This window comes from Onychostoma macrolepis, chromosome 22, assembly GCF_012432095.1.
Source record: "Onychostoma macrolepis isolate SWU-2019 chromosome 22, ASM1243209v1, whole genome shotgun sequence".
NCBI classification, from domain to species: domain Eukaryota; kingdom Metazoa; phylum Chordata; class Actinopteri; order Cypriniformes; family Cyprinidae; genus Onychostoma; species Onychostoma macrolepis.
In genome coordinates, this window is record NC_081176.1 from 36,422,888 (window position 1) to 36,442,905 (window position 20,018).

Sequence of the window (20,018 nt, forward strand, 5' to 3'; positions counted from 1 at the left end):
GAATGTGTAGGTTTCATAAATTTAGACCATTTTGAGCAGTCGTGTTCAAAGGAATTTAGAATTTCTCAAATAGTGATAAAAATATATATTCTTGCATCAAACTGGTTTTTGCTGTAATTCTTGCAAAAATATTTAAATTTGAAAGAATTTCTCAATTTTTAATTAAAAGTGGTTAAACAGGACTACGCTTACCTGTCCTTTTAGGAGCACTTGTGCTTCTAATTAAAAAATTTAGGAGCACAGTCAAAAATTTCAGGAGAACCTTCTAATCAATAATCAAAAATTCTAATCAAATATTAGCTTTCCCATTACAAGATGATATTTGACTCCTCAAAGTGATTTACAGAGAATTTAGTTTTTACCTCTGTAATGGCATTTTTCTAACTTTATTAAAAGTGTGTCATCTTTTGTTAAATATATATATATGTATAAGCTTTTTTAACATTTCTAATTAAAACAACAGAATAAAAACAAGTAGGATAAGAATAAGTTACCAATCAAATTAAATCAGTACCTTATTAAAAAATCATTTGCACTACAGAGGTGGCACATGAAGAACACATAAGTGGCTTGTAGGTGTATTTTCAGACATTTAACCTAATAACATTTCTTTATTTCTCAGATATTTGCCTTCTGTAACAATATTGCTGCATGTATACCCACAATTACAGTTAATCTTTTCATTGTAGTTTTACTGATAAATGATCATATCATATTGACATCTCATTTTGCATTATTGATTCAACATTTACTTTGTAAAATATTATGATACTTGTATTTACTACAGAAAGTCTCAATCTATACATAAAATAAATTCACAGAACAAACCATTAACATATCTTTACAATTGTCATTGTAGGCAGTACTTTAAACATCATTCAGCATACAAAACATGGATCAATTATTTGATTAAAATTTATTTCATTCTTTCAAGGATCTCATTTAATATTTGCTGTTACCTCTGACCCAATTTAAAAAAAACAAAACAAAAAAACAGGTTTGTCATGATCTCTTTACCTAGACAAATCAACAACAACAGTAACAACAATAAAACAAAATAATCATAATCTTAATCATCATATCTTCCACTCATACAGCTTTGGTTTCAAGTACATTAAAATAGATACAGAAAGCAATTAACAAACAGAAGAGAAGTGCTGAATGTGTGTTTGAACTATTGTAATCTCAAAAACAAAAGCTAAATTAAAACAACGCTAAAACAATGAACAATGTTCAGTCTCCGTCTGCAGAACCTCAATCTGCTACGTTAAAGGTGCTGTATACGTTTTTGACTCTTTTTAAGCCAAAAAATAACATAATATGTTTGTAGATATTTAGGAATCATGTTATGTTTACATTGCTGTTTCTCTGAAAAATAATGCTATAGCCAGTAATTGTACTCTGAAATGTGCGTTCCGGGCAGGTATCGGGGTTCATCAAATCACAGTGCAAGGCTCTTTGCGTGTCCTCAATCTGGTAAACCCGCATGAGTATCAAGTCTGAGTGGGAGGGCAGGAGAAACGGCTCTCTCCAATATTTTGAATTTGGACTGCAGTACGTATTTGAACCGCTAGCTGTCAATATTGCATACTGCACCTTTAATGATATGTGGTGTTAACACAGAATAGGTAGAGTTGCCTCTCTAGAATGGAGGGAATTTACTGACATTTAGTAGTTTGGAATATCTGCCAATATTAGCCTTTTTAAACTCAATGAAATTAATTATGAGAGTGCATTGTTTAACTAAGTATTATAGTAGTAACTTTCACATCAAAATGTCATGAATTTCCAAGAAAGTCATTTTTTTGAGACTACAAGACTGCTTTAGAGAAATTACAAATTGCTCTCATATTCACTCTGATATTCATCTACACACTTCTACTCCAGGATTTTAATGAGAGTTGCCAGTGTGCTATTTGGATCCAGCAGAGTCACTAGAGGGACATTCACACCTCTATCATTGTGGATAAGATTCTGCAGAGTTATGGCTAACATTGAGTCAATGCCTAAATCGAAAAGATGAACATCATCGTTCAGCTCGTCCATCTCAACACCAATCGTTTCGCTGATCATGAACCTCAGATAATCACGTGGTGAGGATGAGGTCATGGGTTGCTCAGTGCTAGACATGTTTAGTGCATTTTTATTCATGGCTTCCTCTCCTATTTTGTACAAACGCATCTTTAGGGATTTGTTCTGACTGAAAATGTTATTCCAGTTGCTTTTAAAATTGAATTTGCATACAACCTGTTGAGGTTTGTTGATCAAGAGGCACTGCTCAAGACTTTCATGGATTTCTGGAATCTCCAAAAGCATGATTCCCTTTTCCTCCAGAAATCTCTGGATATGGACTTTGTTCAACAAAAGACCAAGATTCAAAGCCCCCCAATTAATGGACTGTCCAGAAAGCCCAGTGTTTCTGCGATACTGACAGAAAGTGTCCATGAATGTATTAGCCGCAGCATAATTAGTTTGCGAGGGATTGCCAATGAAGGCAGAGATGGAGGAATAACACACAAAGTAATCCAGACTGCACTGTATGGTAGCACGGTGAAGGTTCAACACTCCATTCACTTTTGGCCTCATGACTTTCTCATAAAGGGATCTGTCAAGACGTTCAATCAGCCCATCATGCAGGACAACCACACTGTGAAATACCCCTTTGATGGGACTGGATGGAAATAGTTTTCCAATATTATCAATTGTCTGGTCCACTTGCTTGGACACAGAAACATCACATGGCAGAGACTTGATGACAGAACCCCAAAGGCTACTGACTTGACTTATCTCTTGTTGCATCTGAGGGTTTGGATTGCTCCTAGACAGAATAACAATGTTTCCTCCTCCTTTCTGGGCGATGAACTTTACAGTCTCAAAGCCCAACCCCGTTAGACCACCTGTGACAATATAGACTGAATTTTTCTGGAATAGACTGCGTTTGGGTATCACTGGAATGTCAGACAGCTGGTTCTTGGCATCACTGTTCAGGGCTATAATAGGTAAGATCTGGCTTCTGAAGTATGATTCAGATTCTTTTACTGACAGAAGATCAGTGTCTTGAGATTTCACTCTTTGAACAGCTGTTGTGTCCAGAGAAAAATACTTTCTGTCCAAATGCATGGATTTCAGCCAACGGTAGATTTGTGGCATTTGCATTTGCAGAGACCCCTTTTGCATTATTTGGGATATGAGAAGGGCATGGAAGCGGACTTCCTCATTTGTACCTCGAAATGTTGTATTGAATGGAACTTCTGTCTTGTTGTCATAGACAAGAACAATGTCTTTGATGCCTCTAACACTGCTAACTATTTCAGCGGTTTCTACATTATAAGGAGGAATAAGAACAGCTCCCACAACCTCACTAAAATCACAAGACAGCTGATCAGCCTGCGTGCTCACTCTGACGTCCCAACCTGATCTGTTTGCAATAGCAATTAAAACAGTCATCAAAGCTGAGTCAGGGACAGTGGAGAAAATACCCAGTTTCCTTTGCTGTTCAGATTTAGGTAAAGCCTCATGGAAGATCTTCCAAGCCAGTACCATGTAAGAGACACAAGGGATGTCATTCAGGAATGAAAGCCTTTTGCTTTGCAGCAAACAGCGGCTGGGAGAACTACTTTAGTGGTGGCAGCCACAGGGTAACAAGACACAACATGATCACCAACTTTAAATTTGCTGACATCTTTACCCACTGCTGTGACAATGCCACTGAAGTCAAGGGCCAAGAGCTTATGGTTTTCATTTGTGTGCTTGTTCCAGTACAGTGTCTTACCATAATTCAGGTCAGAAATGCTGACTGGAAAGTAATCTGATGAATGAACACAGATTTTACTGAGAAGAAGCTCAATATTTTTTCCTTGAACCAGTTTAATGGAATTATCCATTTGAGTCGCTGACACATTTGTCATTATATATGGGTCAGATGTTTGCAAGATGAAGACTTCTTCATCCAACATGATGAGGTTTCTTGAAGAGATTGCCATGGTTGGCAAAGGTGTGTGGGTGATTTCGGGTTTGAGAATTTTGCCCTCCTTCACTACTAGCTCTGGATATTTGTTACAGGGGTATGATCTGAGGACCTGAACCAAAGCTTTGATGTCTTCAGTAGTGGCAGAGCCCATGTCAATCAGCTGGAAGTTAAGTTCTGGCAACTCAGCTGCACATGCTCTTATCATGCCTAATAGAACAAACCCAGGGTTTATGTGGTCCACTTTGCTCCCAGACAATCTATAAGTTACTACTCTGATATCACCTGGGAAATGAAGTGCCTTGAGATATCTGACAAGCTTTCGGAAAATCTCACAAAAACCTGCCATAATATCCAAAACCTTCTCTGATTCGAGAGAGGTTAGGTTTGCATCACCCCACATGAACAAAATATCCTGGAAGCATTTCTTTACACTTGAAATTTTCAAATTTGACAAAAGGAGTTCAACTCCATCTTCTAACAGTATGTTTCCATTTGAAGAAGAAACATATCTAGATGTTGGGTCCAAGTACTGTTGCAAAGCTTTAGAAATCCCTACCTGGTCAGAAAAGACCAGTGCCTTAATCTGTGTATCAAGCGTGGCAACTTCAGAGATGACACTGAAATTGTTGTGGAAAAAGTACTCCTTGACTACTTGGGAACGAGTTCCTAGCATTCTGATCTTCACATGCCTGAGTTCAACTAAGACCCTACCTTGTTTGTTGGCTAAGCAGCCGCAAATGTCAAAATAATCCTCTCCCACATGTATTGCTCTCAGATATGCAACCATCTCCTCTTGCAATGGTTCAAATACAGTCAGGCTGCCTATTTGTGCAGGATATATGGGTCTTGTTGATAGATCATGCAGTATAGTTGCAGGAGCAAGCTGCATGACGTAATCCAAGACCACAGGGTGAAGGTGATAGTCATGCAATTGAAGCATTAATACCTCTGGGACCTTCACAATAGATATAGCCTCTCCAAATTCTTCCCCACAATAAACATCTGCCTTATTTCTGAAGACAGACCCAAACTCAAATCCCATATTATTTAGATGCTTGTAGAGTTCTTCAGTAGTCATGTGGAATGTGCATCTTTTGGAAATACAGTCTAATGAAATGAACTGTTCTTCAGGCATCCTACCTGGTTTTGCTTCTACTGTGCCAAATGCATAGACTGCAGAAGTAGACTGTACTTTGAAGTTACATGTGTTATCGGCCAAATTATCTAAATGATTCAGCTGTATGTTTATATCAGGGGAATTCTGGGTGAAAATGAATGGACTCTGGAATGTTATGCTGAGCTGCAGAGAATTTAGTGGAACTTTAGGTTTTGCACATTCCATGTAAGTCGTTAAACCCAATTCTGCATAAAATGCCCCAGGAATTATGGCAACCCCACCGTGCTTGTGGTCCTTCAGGAAGGACACTGATTCAGAGGATAAATCACAGCTGAACATTGAACTGTCTCTACCCATTCGTGTCACTACTGGATGGTTGCCAGTGGGAGTGATTGACTGCAAAGGTAAAGCAAAGACATCTCTCTTCACACGATCAAACTGGTATTGTGGGTAGGAAATTGGTTGAGTCTCAAAACCTTTGTAGAACATTTCCCAGTCCATTTTGACCCCAAACTCAAACACTTTGGAAACAACAGCGAGCATTGTTTCATGATCTTTATCAGGCTGCACTGAGGGAATCACAGTGAAGTCATTTCCCAGAGTCTCAGTAATGTACCTCTGCAAAGATCTTCTTGGGCCAATTTCAACAAATATCACATTATTTTTGTTTTTAGCTGCAGACTTTACAGCTTGTTCGAATTCAACTGGCTGTCTGATATTCTTTGCCCAATATTCACCAGTAATAAAATCTGAGGAACACAAACTAACACCTGTCACTGTTGAGAACAATTCTGTCTCCAAATGGTGTGCCTGCAATGAGCCTATATTCTGTTTCACTTTTGATAAAATGGGATCCATCTTGTGACTGTGGTATGCTGCAGGTACATCTAAAATGTGAAGGAACAAATCTTTTCCACTGGCTGAGTTGCTCAAATTCTGTTGCAACCTGTCAATGTCATCTGCATCTCCTGAGAGGGTGCATGACTGAGGGCTGTTATAAGCAGCCAGGCAAACCCTTCCCGAATAAGATGGGAGAATTTTCAAGACTTCAGAAACAGCCATATTACTGACTACCAGCATCTTCCCTCCTGTCACAGTGCTTTGCAAAGAACTGCGATAGTGGATAACTTTCACTGCATCTTCAATAGACAACAAACCAGAACAATGAGCTGCAGCAACTTCTCCAATAGAGTGCCCCAAAACAGCATCAGGACTAATGCCCCAGTGTTTCAGAAGTTTGACAACAGCAACCTGAATAGCGAACAGAAGAGGCTGGACAATCTTTGGATCAGATGGCTCTGTACTTTTCTCAGATTCACTTTCCAGCATCTCTATCAGATTCAGACTTCTATAGCTTTGTAACAGAGTTTCAATCTTCACAATTGCCTCTCTGAAAACTGGCTCTTGTTTTAGGAGCTGCTTGCACATACCCTGATATGTCACACCATTTCCACAAAACACAAAAACTAGCTTGGAGTCTGTCTTTGACGGCACAAGCTTTTTCTCCACAGCAGCAGTGAGTTTCTCTTGCAGATCTGCCAGTGATGACGTTTGAAATACTTTTCTGTATTTGTGCTTCAAGTGACTTCTTCTACATGCAGATGTGTACAGTAACTCCTGTAGATCTGATATTTTCCCTGCTCTGATCTGTTCTGCTGTATCTTCAATTATGTTTTTCATGGATTTTTCGGAGGCTGCAGAGACCACAAAATACTGATGGGATTTGCTGATCAGCTGAGCTTTTGTTTTTTTTCTCTGCACATATTGTCTGACAATTGCATGTGCATTTGTTCCACCAAACCCAAAGTTATTGATTCCTGCAGACCTCCCTGCTCTGCTGTCACTGACCCATTTTTCTGCTGTGGTGGGGATTTTCATATTGAGAGATTCAACATCTATGCTGGAGTTTTCCACAGAGTAGAACAATGATGGCACAATGGTTTCATGCTGCATCATCAAAAGAACCTTTATGAGCCCTGCAACACCTGCTGCAGATTCTGTGTGTCCAATATTGCCTTTAACAGATCCAATGATAAGTGGCCCTGACTTCTGAGGTCTTGCTTTGGCAATGGCTTTTGAGATACTACCTGCCTCTATTGGATCTCCAACTGGAGTCCCAGTCCCATGAGCCTCGATGTACTGCACACTAGTCAGGTCAGTCTCTGTTGAGTAGATTTTTCTAAGCAGCTCCTCCTGCTGTACCATGGATGGTTTGGTGATTGGACTAACAGTGTGGCCATCTTGATTTACTCCAGTTTTGCAGATGATACCCCAAATATGGTCATGGTCTTCAAGAGCCTGTCATAATACAGAGAACATATGAGTGTTTCTTGCAGTAGTTCATCATTAGGTACATTGCTGTCATTGTGCTGTGATTATATGAGACATCTTTTTATTACTTTTTTCAGAGGCTTTAATAGAACGACACCACATCCTTCACCTCTGCCATATCCGTCTGCTTTGCTGCAGAATGGTTTACTTGTTCCATCGGAGGAGATCATTTTTGCCTTGGAGAGAGTCACATAAATGGTCGGCTCCAAAATACAGGTCACACCGCCACACAAGGCCATATCACAATCTCCTGTTGAGTGGAACACAGATAACCACACAACTTTAGTTGTGGGGGTGACAGTATGGCTAATACAATTTAGAAACAAGGACCTATAGCTTGTCTTGCTTCATCACCAATTTTACTAAGGCACATAACCAGCCTCAAATAAATTGATGGGGACAAATGTGTGTATTGAAAGATAATTTTTCACAGACATTTTTTGCACACAATTATAAGATAGTTTGGAGATAGGTTGTTCCATTGCTATCCATTTAGGCTTTAGTCTTAATTGTTTCTGTCTCCGTGTTGGTCATACCATCTGCTGTAGGACTACTTTTCAATATTACACTAATTGCAAAAGCAATGTTTGAAAATCTACAATTGATACTCCTAATGGCACACTAAAGTAAAATAAATAAATAAATAAAAATAATAATAATCATAAAACATGAAACATCTAATGACTTTTGCACAGCACTTTATATTAGTACACATATATAATAATATACAATATATGGAAAATCCTCTTAAAAATATGCGAATAAGTTTATGCCCAAGGTTTTCATACATATTGTTGAAGACTACCTTGTTTTATGGCTTGACAAGCTAAGTGAAGGGCGACGAGGGATGAGGAGCAGGCACAGTCAATGGACAGTGAGGGGCCAGTGAAGTTGAATATGTATGAGATGCGGTTGGCAGCTATGCTCATAGCGGCACCAGTGCCACTGGTGTGGTCTATGTTTACTGGATTAAGCCTCACACTTCTTAGCTCAAAGTCTCTGTTCATTAGGCCTAAAAAACAAGTAAACAAAAACATATTAGATATGTTAGCTCGCGATATGCTTTTATCCACAACCATTTACTGTATACCTACTGCAGTGCAACCTGAGGTTAAGTGCCTTTCTTAAGGCAACAATAGTTGCAGGGCTCTGATAAGCAATATTTCAGTTACCCTTAGCTGTAGCCACCTCATGTGCTATTTGTACTGTGACACAAAGGAATTAAAGCACAAGTGCACATATTGAGGTCAGGACAAGTTAGATCCTTTTGTGAACAAGTGAATTACTGAGAGAATCGATGTGCTATTTTGCAATGCATCTTAACCCGAGGTTGCTTTAAAGGCACTTCCCATACAGAAAGTGCATATTCAAAAGACACCAAAAGTCACTGTTTTTTATGTAATTTATATTTAGCTTATATTTTACCCAAAAATACTCCTGTTCGCGTTCCACTGGCCTTTTCCATTGGTATCCCAGCATCCTCTAGGGCCCTGTAGGTGCACTGCAACAGAAGTTTGTGCTGAGTGTCCATGGTGATTGTTTCAGCATTAGTGATGCCGAAGAACTTGTGGTCAAACTCATTCAAGCTACACAGAATAAAAGATAAATGATGGGGTTATTGCTTTTCAGAGTTCAGATACCACAGGGATACTTCACCCAAAAAGGTCAATTCCATCATCACTCATCCTCACATGATGTAATTCTAAACCTGTATGATTTATTTTCTTCAGCAGAACATGAAAGATGATACTTTGAAAAGCCCCTTTTTCACCGCAGGAACTTTCCTCAGGAACTAGGGACTTTGGGGCAGTACTCGGTGGGTTTCCACCGCAGGAACCAGGATCTAAATAAAGTTCCGGGTAAAAATTTGCCCCTCAGAAAGTCCCTGCTCACGCTGTAGTACGTTTTCAAAGGTCTGGAGCCTTCGGGGGAGGGACTTGGGCGCTGAACACGCTGATTGGTTGAGTTCACGCAACATTAGGTTTCACTTTATTTTGATGGTCCCTTTAACACATTCTATTGACTATAAGTAATGTTGCACCTACATTTCTACTGACTCTCATTAGAGTGTTAGTAGTGTATTAGTTGACTGGTAGGGTTAGGGTTCGATTAAGTTGACACGTTCTTGCAAAGTTACTTATAGTCAGTAGAATATCTGTTGGGAGATCGACACAATAAGGAGTTAGTAGATATGAAGCAGACAGTCTACTACTACTACTAATAATAATAATAATAAGTTTTACTTATATAGCGCCTTTCCAGAGCTCAAGGACACTTTACAATAAACATCAGAAATGGGAGGAAAACATCAAACAATAAACAGAAAGAAAAGAACATCAGAAATCCAAAGAGTAATATACAACATAAAAACAAAATAAATAGAAGTTAACTAAGAAAGATAACATTCTGAAAACAAGTGAGTTATGAGCAGCGATTTGAATTCAGACAGGCTATTGGCAAGACAGAGTGATCTGGGTGAGAGTTCCATAATTTAGGGGCAACAACACTGAACGATCTGCCCCCATGGAAGAGAAGGCGATATCGAGGATGGTGAGAAGGCGAGAATCAGAGGACCGCAATGAGCGTGGTGGAGAATAGGGTGGAGCAGATTGCAGAGATAGTAAGGAGCCAGACCATTCAAGGCTTTAAAAGTAAGCAGGATAATTTTAAACTTGATGCGATAGGCCACTGGTAGCCAGTGCAGATCAGCTAGAATAGGGGTGATGTGGGCTGAGCGGCAGTGCGGTGAGAATACGAGCGGCTGAGTTTGAATATACTGTAATCTAGCAATAGTGGTAGCTGGCAAGCCAATGAAGAGGGCATTACAGTAATCGAGACGAGATGAGACAAAAGCGTGAATGAGAGTTTCTGAATCTTTGGTACTTATGAAAGGACGGAGCTGGACAATTCGTCGTAAGTGGAAAAAATGCCAAATACTAATACTCTTATGAGAGTTTGTTGACATGTAGTTGACATGTAGACCATCAAAATAAAGTGTTACCCAACATTGTATTTCAACCACCATTTATTTGCGTTTTTTAATTTTTTTTTAATAAATATTACTGTTATTGTGTCATAGAATGTAGTTTTAAAAGTATTTCAGGTGAGAATGTAGTTGTTTAAAACTGAAATCTGCAGTTTATTGATGAGGACAGCGCCTATTTGAAAATGTGCTTTGTTGATTTCGGAGCTGTAAGCTCCACGCGATCACCGGGCGCTCAGTGCTCATGTATCCCGACAAGAGGAGCATAACCTCGGCTAGTCCTTCTGACATTTGCCGCTGGCTCTGATGTCTCTAGTGGTTAAACATGAGACATAATTTGTTTTGGGTAAATCTAACAGGTAATCTTTTGTCTTTATTATATTATTCTATTAATATGTTAAATGAAAATAAAAAGAGTCAGTGCAGTTTGATGTAACATTTAGTTTCATTGTAATGGATGTACGTTCCCTGAACTACATTTCGGCATTAATGCGGCTATTAATATGTATAAATGAAAACGAAAAGAGGCTGTGGTGTTTTATAACAATTTACAATAAGACGAAATATGGTATATGTTATCAAGTACGCTGCTGTTTGCAGAATTATCGGACTTGCATCGCACCAGACTATTTGCCTAATCTTCTCAGTACTTTAGACTGAGATGGAAACGCAGACAGCAACAGGTCTGCAGGAAAAAAAAGTTCCTGGGAAAAAAGATCTGGGACAAATTGTTCCAGGTAATTTCGGTGGAAAAGCGGCTAAAGTCAGTGGGCTCCTAACAACCTTGAACCTCATTGACTTTCACTGTGTGGGAAAAATCCACATTAAGAAAAATAGCATGAAAGCCATACAGGTTTGGAACAACATTAGTAAAGAACAACAATCTTTTTTGACTGAAAGATCACTTAAACTACTATTTATTCCATCAGCGTAACTCTGGAAACAAAACAAAGAAAACACAGCTGTGCTTGAGGAGATCTTTTTTTTTGCTTTCTACCAACTGCTTCAAACTAAATGTATATATCAGAGGTCGCCAATCCGTCGATCACAATCGACTGGTAGATCTTTATCACTGTCCCAGTATCTCCAGAAAACAACAGAAAAATAAATACAAAAAACACATTACACTTCATAAAATATACAGAATATTTTGTACTTATTTTTCTATTATTTTCGGGAGCTACTGAGACAGTGATAAAAAATACTGTACATCATGCTTGAGTCTGTAAACAGGACGTTAACAGAGGCCAGAGACACTGAAGATGGACACGAAGAGGAGAAAATACTGTAGCAGGCAGAGCAAGCTCACTGTTCACGATGCTCGAAATATAGGAAGAAATTATAAATATTGGATTGGGGGTGAAGGGTTATATGAATATATCACTGAACTGACTGTCTTCAGAAACATTTCGAGTAGTATTTATAAGCGCAGCACTGCTTTGTTTACAGTGGTAACCAAAGAAACACTGTATTGCTGCTGTTCCATAAGCGCCACCTGCTGTCAGAGAGTGATTTTGCATCTCATTCAGAACTTCTGATGTTTTTCTTTTGTGCAGGCATGTTTTATGTAGTATAATTGTACAAAGATAAAGTCAGACCATTCTGTTTTTGCTTTAAATCTTGAAATTATACAATTCAAATAATCTAATTCAAATCAAAATAAAAAATAAAAAATGAATAAAAAAATAACTACTCGTGCAACCTGTGTAGCATGTTGGTTTGGATTTTGATTAAAATGCAGTACTTGCCTTTAATTTCATGGCCACAAATATTTGTAAGGTCAGTTAGCTTGTTATAGAGTAAACAATAAATATTCTTAGCTTGAAAAACAAAAAAGAAAATTAAAAATTGGCAACCAGTATCAGTATCAGCTAATTTGCTTTAAAAAAAAAAAAAGGAATCTGAATCAGCCATGAAAACTCATGATTGGTGCATCACTCATTAAAATACAAAATAAAAGGCCTCAAATTGGAAGTACAATCTGCACTGTCTTTTTCTGTCAGTTTTTTAACAGGTAGATCTTGTCTTTCATAAAGACCAAGGTCAGGGCTCTTGGGCTAAAAAAGGCTGGTGACCAGGGGTTGCTGACCAAATGGGTGCCCTAAGCAGGATTGTATTGTTGTGCCCCCTCCCTCAAATATTATGGAAGTAAAAAACCAACAAACAAACAATAAAAAACACACCTACTATAGGGGTCAAAATAGAACTTTAATAAAATATAAATATTTAAGTAAATAAATAAATAAATTGTAATTAAATTGTATTATTTACAAATTACAATTGTAGCTCTAGACAGTTACCTATGGCTATGATTTTATTAATACAGTTGTCTGATTGATTTAATAGTCTCAAGCATTCAGAAATCACGCAAAAGAAAATTAAGCAGTTTTACTACAATAAATCCATGGTTCATTTTGTAAGGGTTGTGATCTCCACATGTTTTTTGTTGAAGAAATTATAGAAGCTGTGTCATCTATCGCAAAAAGGTGGCCAAAAATGAAAGATTAAGTGTATATTTGAATTAAATATTTGGTCAATAGCCTTTTAAACAAGGATATGATCGTCCTGCAAGTGTAACAGCATCAATTACCAGGCTTTTGATGCCCTTTTATAAATTTGTAATGGTTTTACTGGTTATAATGGGGCTTGTATTGGTTTTACTGGAAACTGTAATGGATCCTGTGGGTCTCTACTGGTAATTGGTCACCTTCTATTGGCTTGTTAAAACCAATCAATCCTAATGGAATATGTCCCAAAACACACTACAGAAAACCATTTGTTAATGGTTAAAAATTGATTGTTTGTAATGGTATTTGTGATTCATTTGCGATGGCATTAGAATTTTTCTGTGATGGTTCTATTGTTGTTGTTTTTTTGTTTTTTGTTTTTTTCTATTGTTATTTTATTTATTATTTTTCAGCAGGGTTACCTCAGTGTTTTTATATAATGCATTTTAAATCATTTTAAAGGCTGTTGTTGGCTTAGGTTTTTTTTATAACCTCAAAAAAAAAAAAAAAAAAAAAAAAAAAACATCTTAATACTTCTTTGTATGTTATTATTTGAAGTAACAAAATTCATACATTTTTGGTTAATTTGTGGTTGCCATGGCTACAAGAACCATAATTTATTTATTTTATTTATTTTATTCCTGTTAAAACCATGGCTAACTTTCATAAGTGAACATGGAAACTTAGAATATTAGATGCATTACTGGTAATTCACATATATTTATAACACTTTTTCACAATACAGACTAGGCTAATTTTGACTTATTATATAGAAATATGTTGGTGCCAATTTACAAAGAGGCAATGGTCTCTTGGAACACATTCTCACTGAGTGCTAACCCCCCTAAGAATTAAATTCTAGAACCAAACCTGATCTCACCAGAGAATGACTAAACAACTCCAAAAACAGCATTACTGTCTTCACATACTACAAGCCAGTTTGACTATATTTCTTTCATACATGTACAAAAGATATTGAAAAATTCTCAGTGAAAGAAGTTTCGCTTCAATGAGTTAATATTGATTTTTAATTAAAATAATTATATTAATGCTGTCAAAATTAGCGTGTTAACACATGCAATTAATATTTCCAGTTAACGCAGGAACAGAGCTAAGGCTGCTTAAAGCTATTTAGTCACTATTTGGAACCAGCTGTTTACCAGGATTTATCATTGGGAACATTCTCGTCGTTAAGGCTAGCTTTGTTTTAGCAAATATGGTCTTGAACAAGCTTCTGTTCGTTATTGGAAACATGCTGTTGCAGTCCTTTGGTTATCGTCAATATGCTTAATACTCTCTGGTGTTATGGGAAACGTATCTTTGCTTAAGCACAGTTTGATTTCTAAGTAGTGTGGAGTCATGTGAAGTAGCTATTTTCAGTGAGCAGCTAAAGCTGTTTGAGTCATTAAATATCTCTAGATGATGTTATATGCCATTTAGCATATTCATTACCTGCATTGCATTCTGCCTAGTTTCGGCATTTTATTGTTACTTCTCTGCTACTCTCTGTGGTCACATAATGGATTTAATACAGCACATTGCATAAACCATTTATATATTTGTTGCCGTCAGAAAGTCCGACATAGTAACTGAAATGCGCTGTTAAATTCTGATTTATAATCCAGATGTTGTCTGACAAATCTCTATATACGTAAGACATTGCTTGCCGCTAGGCGTTTGGGAAAATCTCTAAAGGGTCTGAACGTTATCTATCAATAAATTGCATATTTGTTAACACCGATTGGAGGAGTGCAGCATGCAGAGTGGCAAAGTTATGAGCCAGTTGCTGATGGATTAAGTTGCTTCGGCTGCTGTTGGAGGCTCCAGTTGCTGTGGAGGCGGTTGGTGCTCTGAGACGCGCATTTAGAACAGCGCATAAGCATTAACTGGTCAGCCAGAAAACGCAATTTCTGGCTACATGTGACTTCATTTTAACTGTGCTTTATGATTTCAACTATTAAGAGGGTCCACATTAACACAGCTATTTAGCCTATTCATTCTTCACACTTTTCCCTAGAGCTGCAGGTTGGCGTAGCTACATTTGTAATTATTCTTAAATAGCTCATTTAAAGGTCCCGTATTGGTCCAAAACTGAATTTCTTGGCTTTTTTCATGATAACTGAGGTCTAGGGGCTATGTAACTACCATATAAGTTTCAAAACAATCAATCCACAGTAAAGTGTACACAGCCTGCGTAAAGTAGCTGTGATTTTTTACGAGCCCTTGTGACTTCCGTAAAAATGTGATGTCCGATCTACTCAGTCGCCGTCTTCAGTCACCATCCCGAGCACCACCCACCATCCTTTTGCCAAACCCCCAGACAACATCGCGTCCATGCCACCGCTGAGCAACAACAACACGGAAACATGTCGAAAAGGTTAACTTTAACGGACGAAACCAGATCGGCTGACCTGTAACGTTACACTCTCACTCAAAGGATGATCTGACAGGACTGTTACTATGAGGTGGATCACGTCTAACATGATGTACAGTAAAGACAAACTCACCTTGTCTATCTAGTCATGATGAAGATGTAAATACATTTCAATTTCAGCAGGCAACTATTTTTACAGCTATATTATTATTCCAGCCACAATTAATCACAACAATGTATATACAATTACAAATGATTATATATAAATCGTCAGTTTGTTGTTTTACACACGTGAACGCAGACATTATTTCATATACGGCATAGTCGTGAGATGCAAGAAATCTTCAGACGCGTGCATAACAACAAAAGACAATACTTTATTGAACCTTTTCTGATAAGATTGATAATGATGTCGTGGGTTTTTTGTCTGGCAGTGGCAGCAGGTATACGATCAAATTTCTAATTTGAGGCTGTATTACATCGATTCTGGCACCCAACATCACAACAAGACGATATTTTAAGCTCCTTATGAAGCTGAATCTGCGCTCCTTTGTTTTGCCTCCAGCTAGCGCTGTGACGTAATTGTGACGTTGGCCCTACATGACCCTAGTTACCTGTGGTTGGCCTAGCCATGCGTCACTCAGAAAACAACAGGCCAATCAGAAGAGAGGCTCATGAATATTAATTAGACAGGCCAAAATCCATCTGTTCTTAGCAGAGCTCCTGAGAGAAGAGCTGCAAAAATATATTGAGATGGTTTTTGGTACTTACTCCGCAAATATATATTCTTAAGGACATTAAAAGCTAAAATAAAACTCCAGAAAGGTGTACAATATGTGACCTTTAGCGATAGTGTATTAATGCTATTCATGCTAGCACATCATCATCTTCAGACCCTCAATGGCTATGTCAAAGGAGACAATGCTTTCCTTCTAGTTTTATCCTCACCAGTTGTCTTACCAGAGTACATCATTCCTGATTATTGAAATATGCCATCTCCACCAGCCGAGATGAGCGTATCCACTAAAATGACAATCTTGTTTTCAGATTTCAGCCTCAGATAGCCAAAGAAAAAGCATTAAATATAAATCTCACTCTCTCGGCTGCTTCATATTAGCGGTTGGCAGCATGGCATATTATTGATACTAAAATTAATATAGCAAAATTCTTGCATAATTCAAATTCAATTAATATTCGATTGTATGAAATGCAAGTGCATATATTACGTGACCAAAACTTTCTAGCGTGTCTAGCGTGACACACACATTTGCGCTTACTGTATCACATCTATGTGCGTTGATCAGTTGTAAATAAAAGAATTATGAATTATGAATAATGAATTAATGAATGATGCACTCACCTGTCAAGCTCTTAATTCTCTGAAAAGATCAGGATGAGCAAGCGACAAATGCTTAAAAAGTTTGACGTGTTGCTTCCTGTGGCAACACATAGTTTATAGCAAGGCGTGCATACGGGTGCAGTAAGGTCAGTTCACTATTTTCCTATTTTGATATTGGAAAGTTGCTTTGACACAATCTGTATTGTTAAAAGCGCTATATAAATAAAGGTGACTTGACTTGACTTAATGTGATACACACTAAAACAGCTCTTTTTAAGACAGGCCCCAAAAATGACATTTTATCCATGTTACACTAAATTATCTGTGGGGTATTTTTAGCTGAAACTTCACAGACACATTCTGGGGACACCCAAGACCTATATTACATCTTGTACAAAGGGGCATAATCTCTCCCTCTCCTCTCTCTCAGTGTGAGTGTGAGTGTGTGTTGAAGCAGGTTGGAAATAACCTTTGCAGGAAAGGCTAAAGACATCTGATCTTGATGGGTTAGACAATTTAACCCATTCCCTAATGTGTGCATTTCAGCCTATTCAAAGATTGATGATTTTGCCTGCATTATTATTCACAGGATAAAAAAACAATAAAATAAAAAAAAAAGATAAATAATAAAAATAAATAATCACTGACAACTGAGTATTATATAATATGTTTGATAATTAGGTTAATTAAATTATACATAACACTTCTGTGTTTATAACAGAGGAGGGAGTGTATTACTTTTAGATGTGGACGTTACAGAAGGACGTTTACCTGCATAATTTATGGAGTATGCATTTAAATTAATTTAAATAAATTAATTTTCATTAAAAAATGTTTAAGTAAATTTCACATGAGTTTAAAAAGTTGTTGTTATAATAAACTTGCAGAAGTGAAAAGAAATATCTAGACATACATCTTACTCTTATTTGACAGTCTTTGCAGTTTCCATGATTTGGCTCTATTTATTAATTTTATAATTTTATTTTTTCACTGGACACCACCCTGTAGGGGTTGGTCTTGGGCATTAAAATCCCATTCTAGCCCTGACTGCAGGTGCATGTTGCTCACAGACACAGTCAGGGCCGGAGTGGGATCAATTTTCAGCCCGGGAGTGTAATGCTCAAGACCAGCCCACCACCGATCCCCATCCAACCCCTCCCACCGTGGTGGAATCTGGATAAATGAAGTGACAGATCTGTTCTTACTATCTTGTTATATTTATTTTTGACATGTTTCAATAAAAAATATGAATAATGTAAATATGGCCATAAATATCAATAACAAATCACATACCGAGTTTTCTGCAACAAGTAGTCCAACTGTTACATTATGAAAAAATGGTTTGCATTCAAACGAAAATAAAGTAGTGCAGTAAGAAATATACTTTTTGCACTATTGTTTTTTTTATATGCACGTCAATGTAATAAATAAAATAATGAAATAAATTATATGAAACATTTCAACTGCAACAAAACATACAACTGTAACAAAAAAAGTTCAATTCAAAATTGAAAGCTGCCAAGCAGTCATCAATAAATGGAAAATCAGTAAGCATCTCGAAAGAAATAAAGAACAGGCTAAAATCACTTACATTTAATTGAAACAGAAAATCAATAGAAAAAAACTGAATACTAAACCAAATTAAAAATCCTTCAATGTAAGTCAGTTTGGACAAAAGCATTTGCCAAATGCATAACTGTAAATGTTGCTAGTGTACCTTGAGTCGCCAGGTCACGTGTGCTCGTTTGCCTTCTTGAAAAAATATTTGTCAGTTTGGCACATTTGCCAATCCTGCTTTAGGGGATTTATTAAAACTCATTGGGCTCAAGGGAGGCAAGACAGATGCTGCCTCTCACTGAAACTTTGTTTACTAACTGCTGGTGTCACTTTAGAAAAAACAAGTGATTTATACACTTTTTTTTTTCTTATTTCAGAGAGTCTTTCAGAGACTGATTGATAAATGCTCATGTATTATTGAATTTTGACCATTTTTGAAGTCAAGTCAAGTCACCTTTATTTATATAGCGCTTTTACAATACAGATTGTGTCAAAGCACTTAACAGTATCAAATTGGGGATAGAGTGTCAGTAATGTATGATGGTAAGATTAAACACTCAATTTTCAGTTAAAGGCATTTCATTATTGAATTCAGAGATGTCATTGTCTAGCTCAGTTTAGTTTAAATAGTATCTGTGCAATCAAATCGGCGATAATCGCTAGAAATTAAGTGTCCCCAACTGAGCAAGCCAGAGGCGAACTTGAGAAACGTAAGTGAACATCATAAGTTCAAATGAATTGAAGTCTTACCCATCAATAAGTGCTGCCTTTGCTGTGTGCATCTTTCCTGCTTTACTCTCATCTGGATCGTACCATTGAGACAGATTAAACCTGTCATTTGGTATCTGAACTGCACAGTTCTCTCCATGAAGTAGGACTCTCCAGAAGTTTTCAAGTCCCTCACCTAAAATAGATGAGAACATACAACGTAAATACAATTTAGGCCAAAATCATAGCATGAACAAATAATGAAACACTGTAAATTCCTAACAATTACCTCCAGGAAAATGGCATCCAATGCCAACAACAGCGATTTCTACATCAGTATCCATCGAGGTTCGTGTGCCGTGTGTAATTACTTTTGATTTTATCTATAGACAATAAGAATAAACAATGAGTCAGTTAACTATATATTCATCCACGGCATTTAATATTTTGTGTTTATTTTTTGTTTATGCATTTCTTTTAGCAAAAAAATTAATTAATTAATTAAAATTAATTTCTTTGCCAAAAAAGTCCAGTGTAATATAGAGACAATCTGAAAATCTAATAAACTAATGAATTGTAATTTGAAATATAGTGTACCTGAGGTAAATAAACATTTTAAAAATATATATAGATTTCACTGTATGTGAAATAAAATATTTAAGTTTTTATATTTATTGTCTTAAGAATATGTATAATATATATTGATCAGCTGAAGATGTCTATAATTTCTTTTGTTAAATTTCTTTTTCAAATTTTGGCATAGAAAACTAGAAAAAAAAATAATTAAATGAAATGAAAAATACTGACTTACTTAGATATTGTCTTGTTGAAAATACTTGCATGCGACTGAGTCTACACAATATTTATTCAATAAAAGGAGAAGTAAATATTCAGTCTTTTACATGTGACTTCCTATTAGCTCATGAAACAAGTTACTAATAAAACCCAATCAGCTTCATATTTCCCCAATTTCCTTTCAATTTGAGAAGTTAGCAAAAAGTCTTCACTTTCATCTTCAAAAAAATCAAAACTGGAAGGTGTCTTTTCCTTCCCAATTCTGACAAAGGAGGCAGTTATTGCATCCAAAAACTCTGAACATTAGGGAAGTGAATATAACTTTGTTTTTTATAGA

At 36.9% G+C, this 20,018-nt stretch overlaps 1 protein-coding gene across 1 annotated transcript; it reads right to left on the reverse strand.

Moving 5' to 3' along the window:
- Positions 1 to 577: 577 nt before the first annotated feature.
- On the reverse strand, positions 578 to 19,733 carry LOC131529740 (uncharacterized). The gene is given in 8 exon segments (XM_058759607.1): positions 578 to 3,593; positions 3,596 to 7,385; positions 7,487 to 7,668; positions 8,224 to 8,430; positions 8,844 to 9,004; positions 18,929 to 19,082; positions 19,176 to 19,269; positions 19,698 to 19,733. Coding segments are annotated over 7 exon segments (6,264 nt in total). The 5' UTR covers positions 19,231 to 19,269; positions 19,698 to 19,733; the 3' UTR covers positions 578 to 1,878.
- Positions 19,734 to 20,018: the final 285 nt, after the last annotated feature.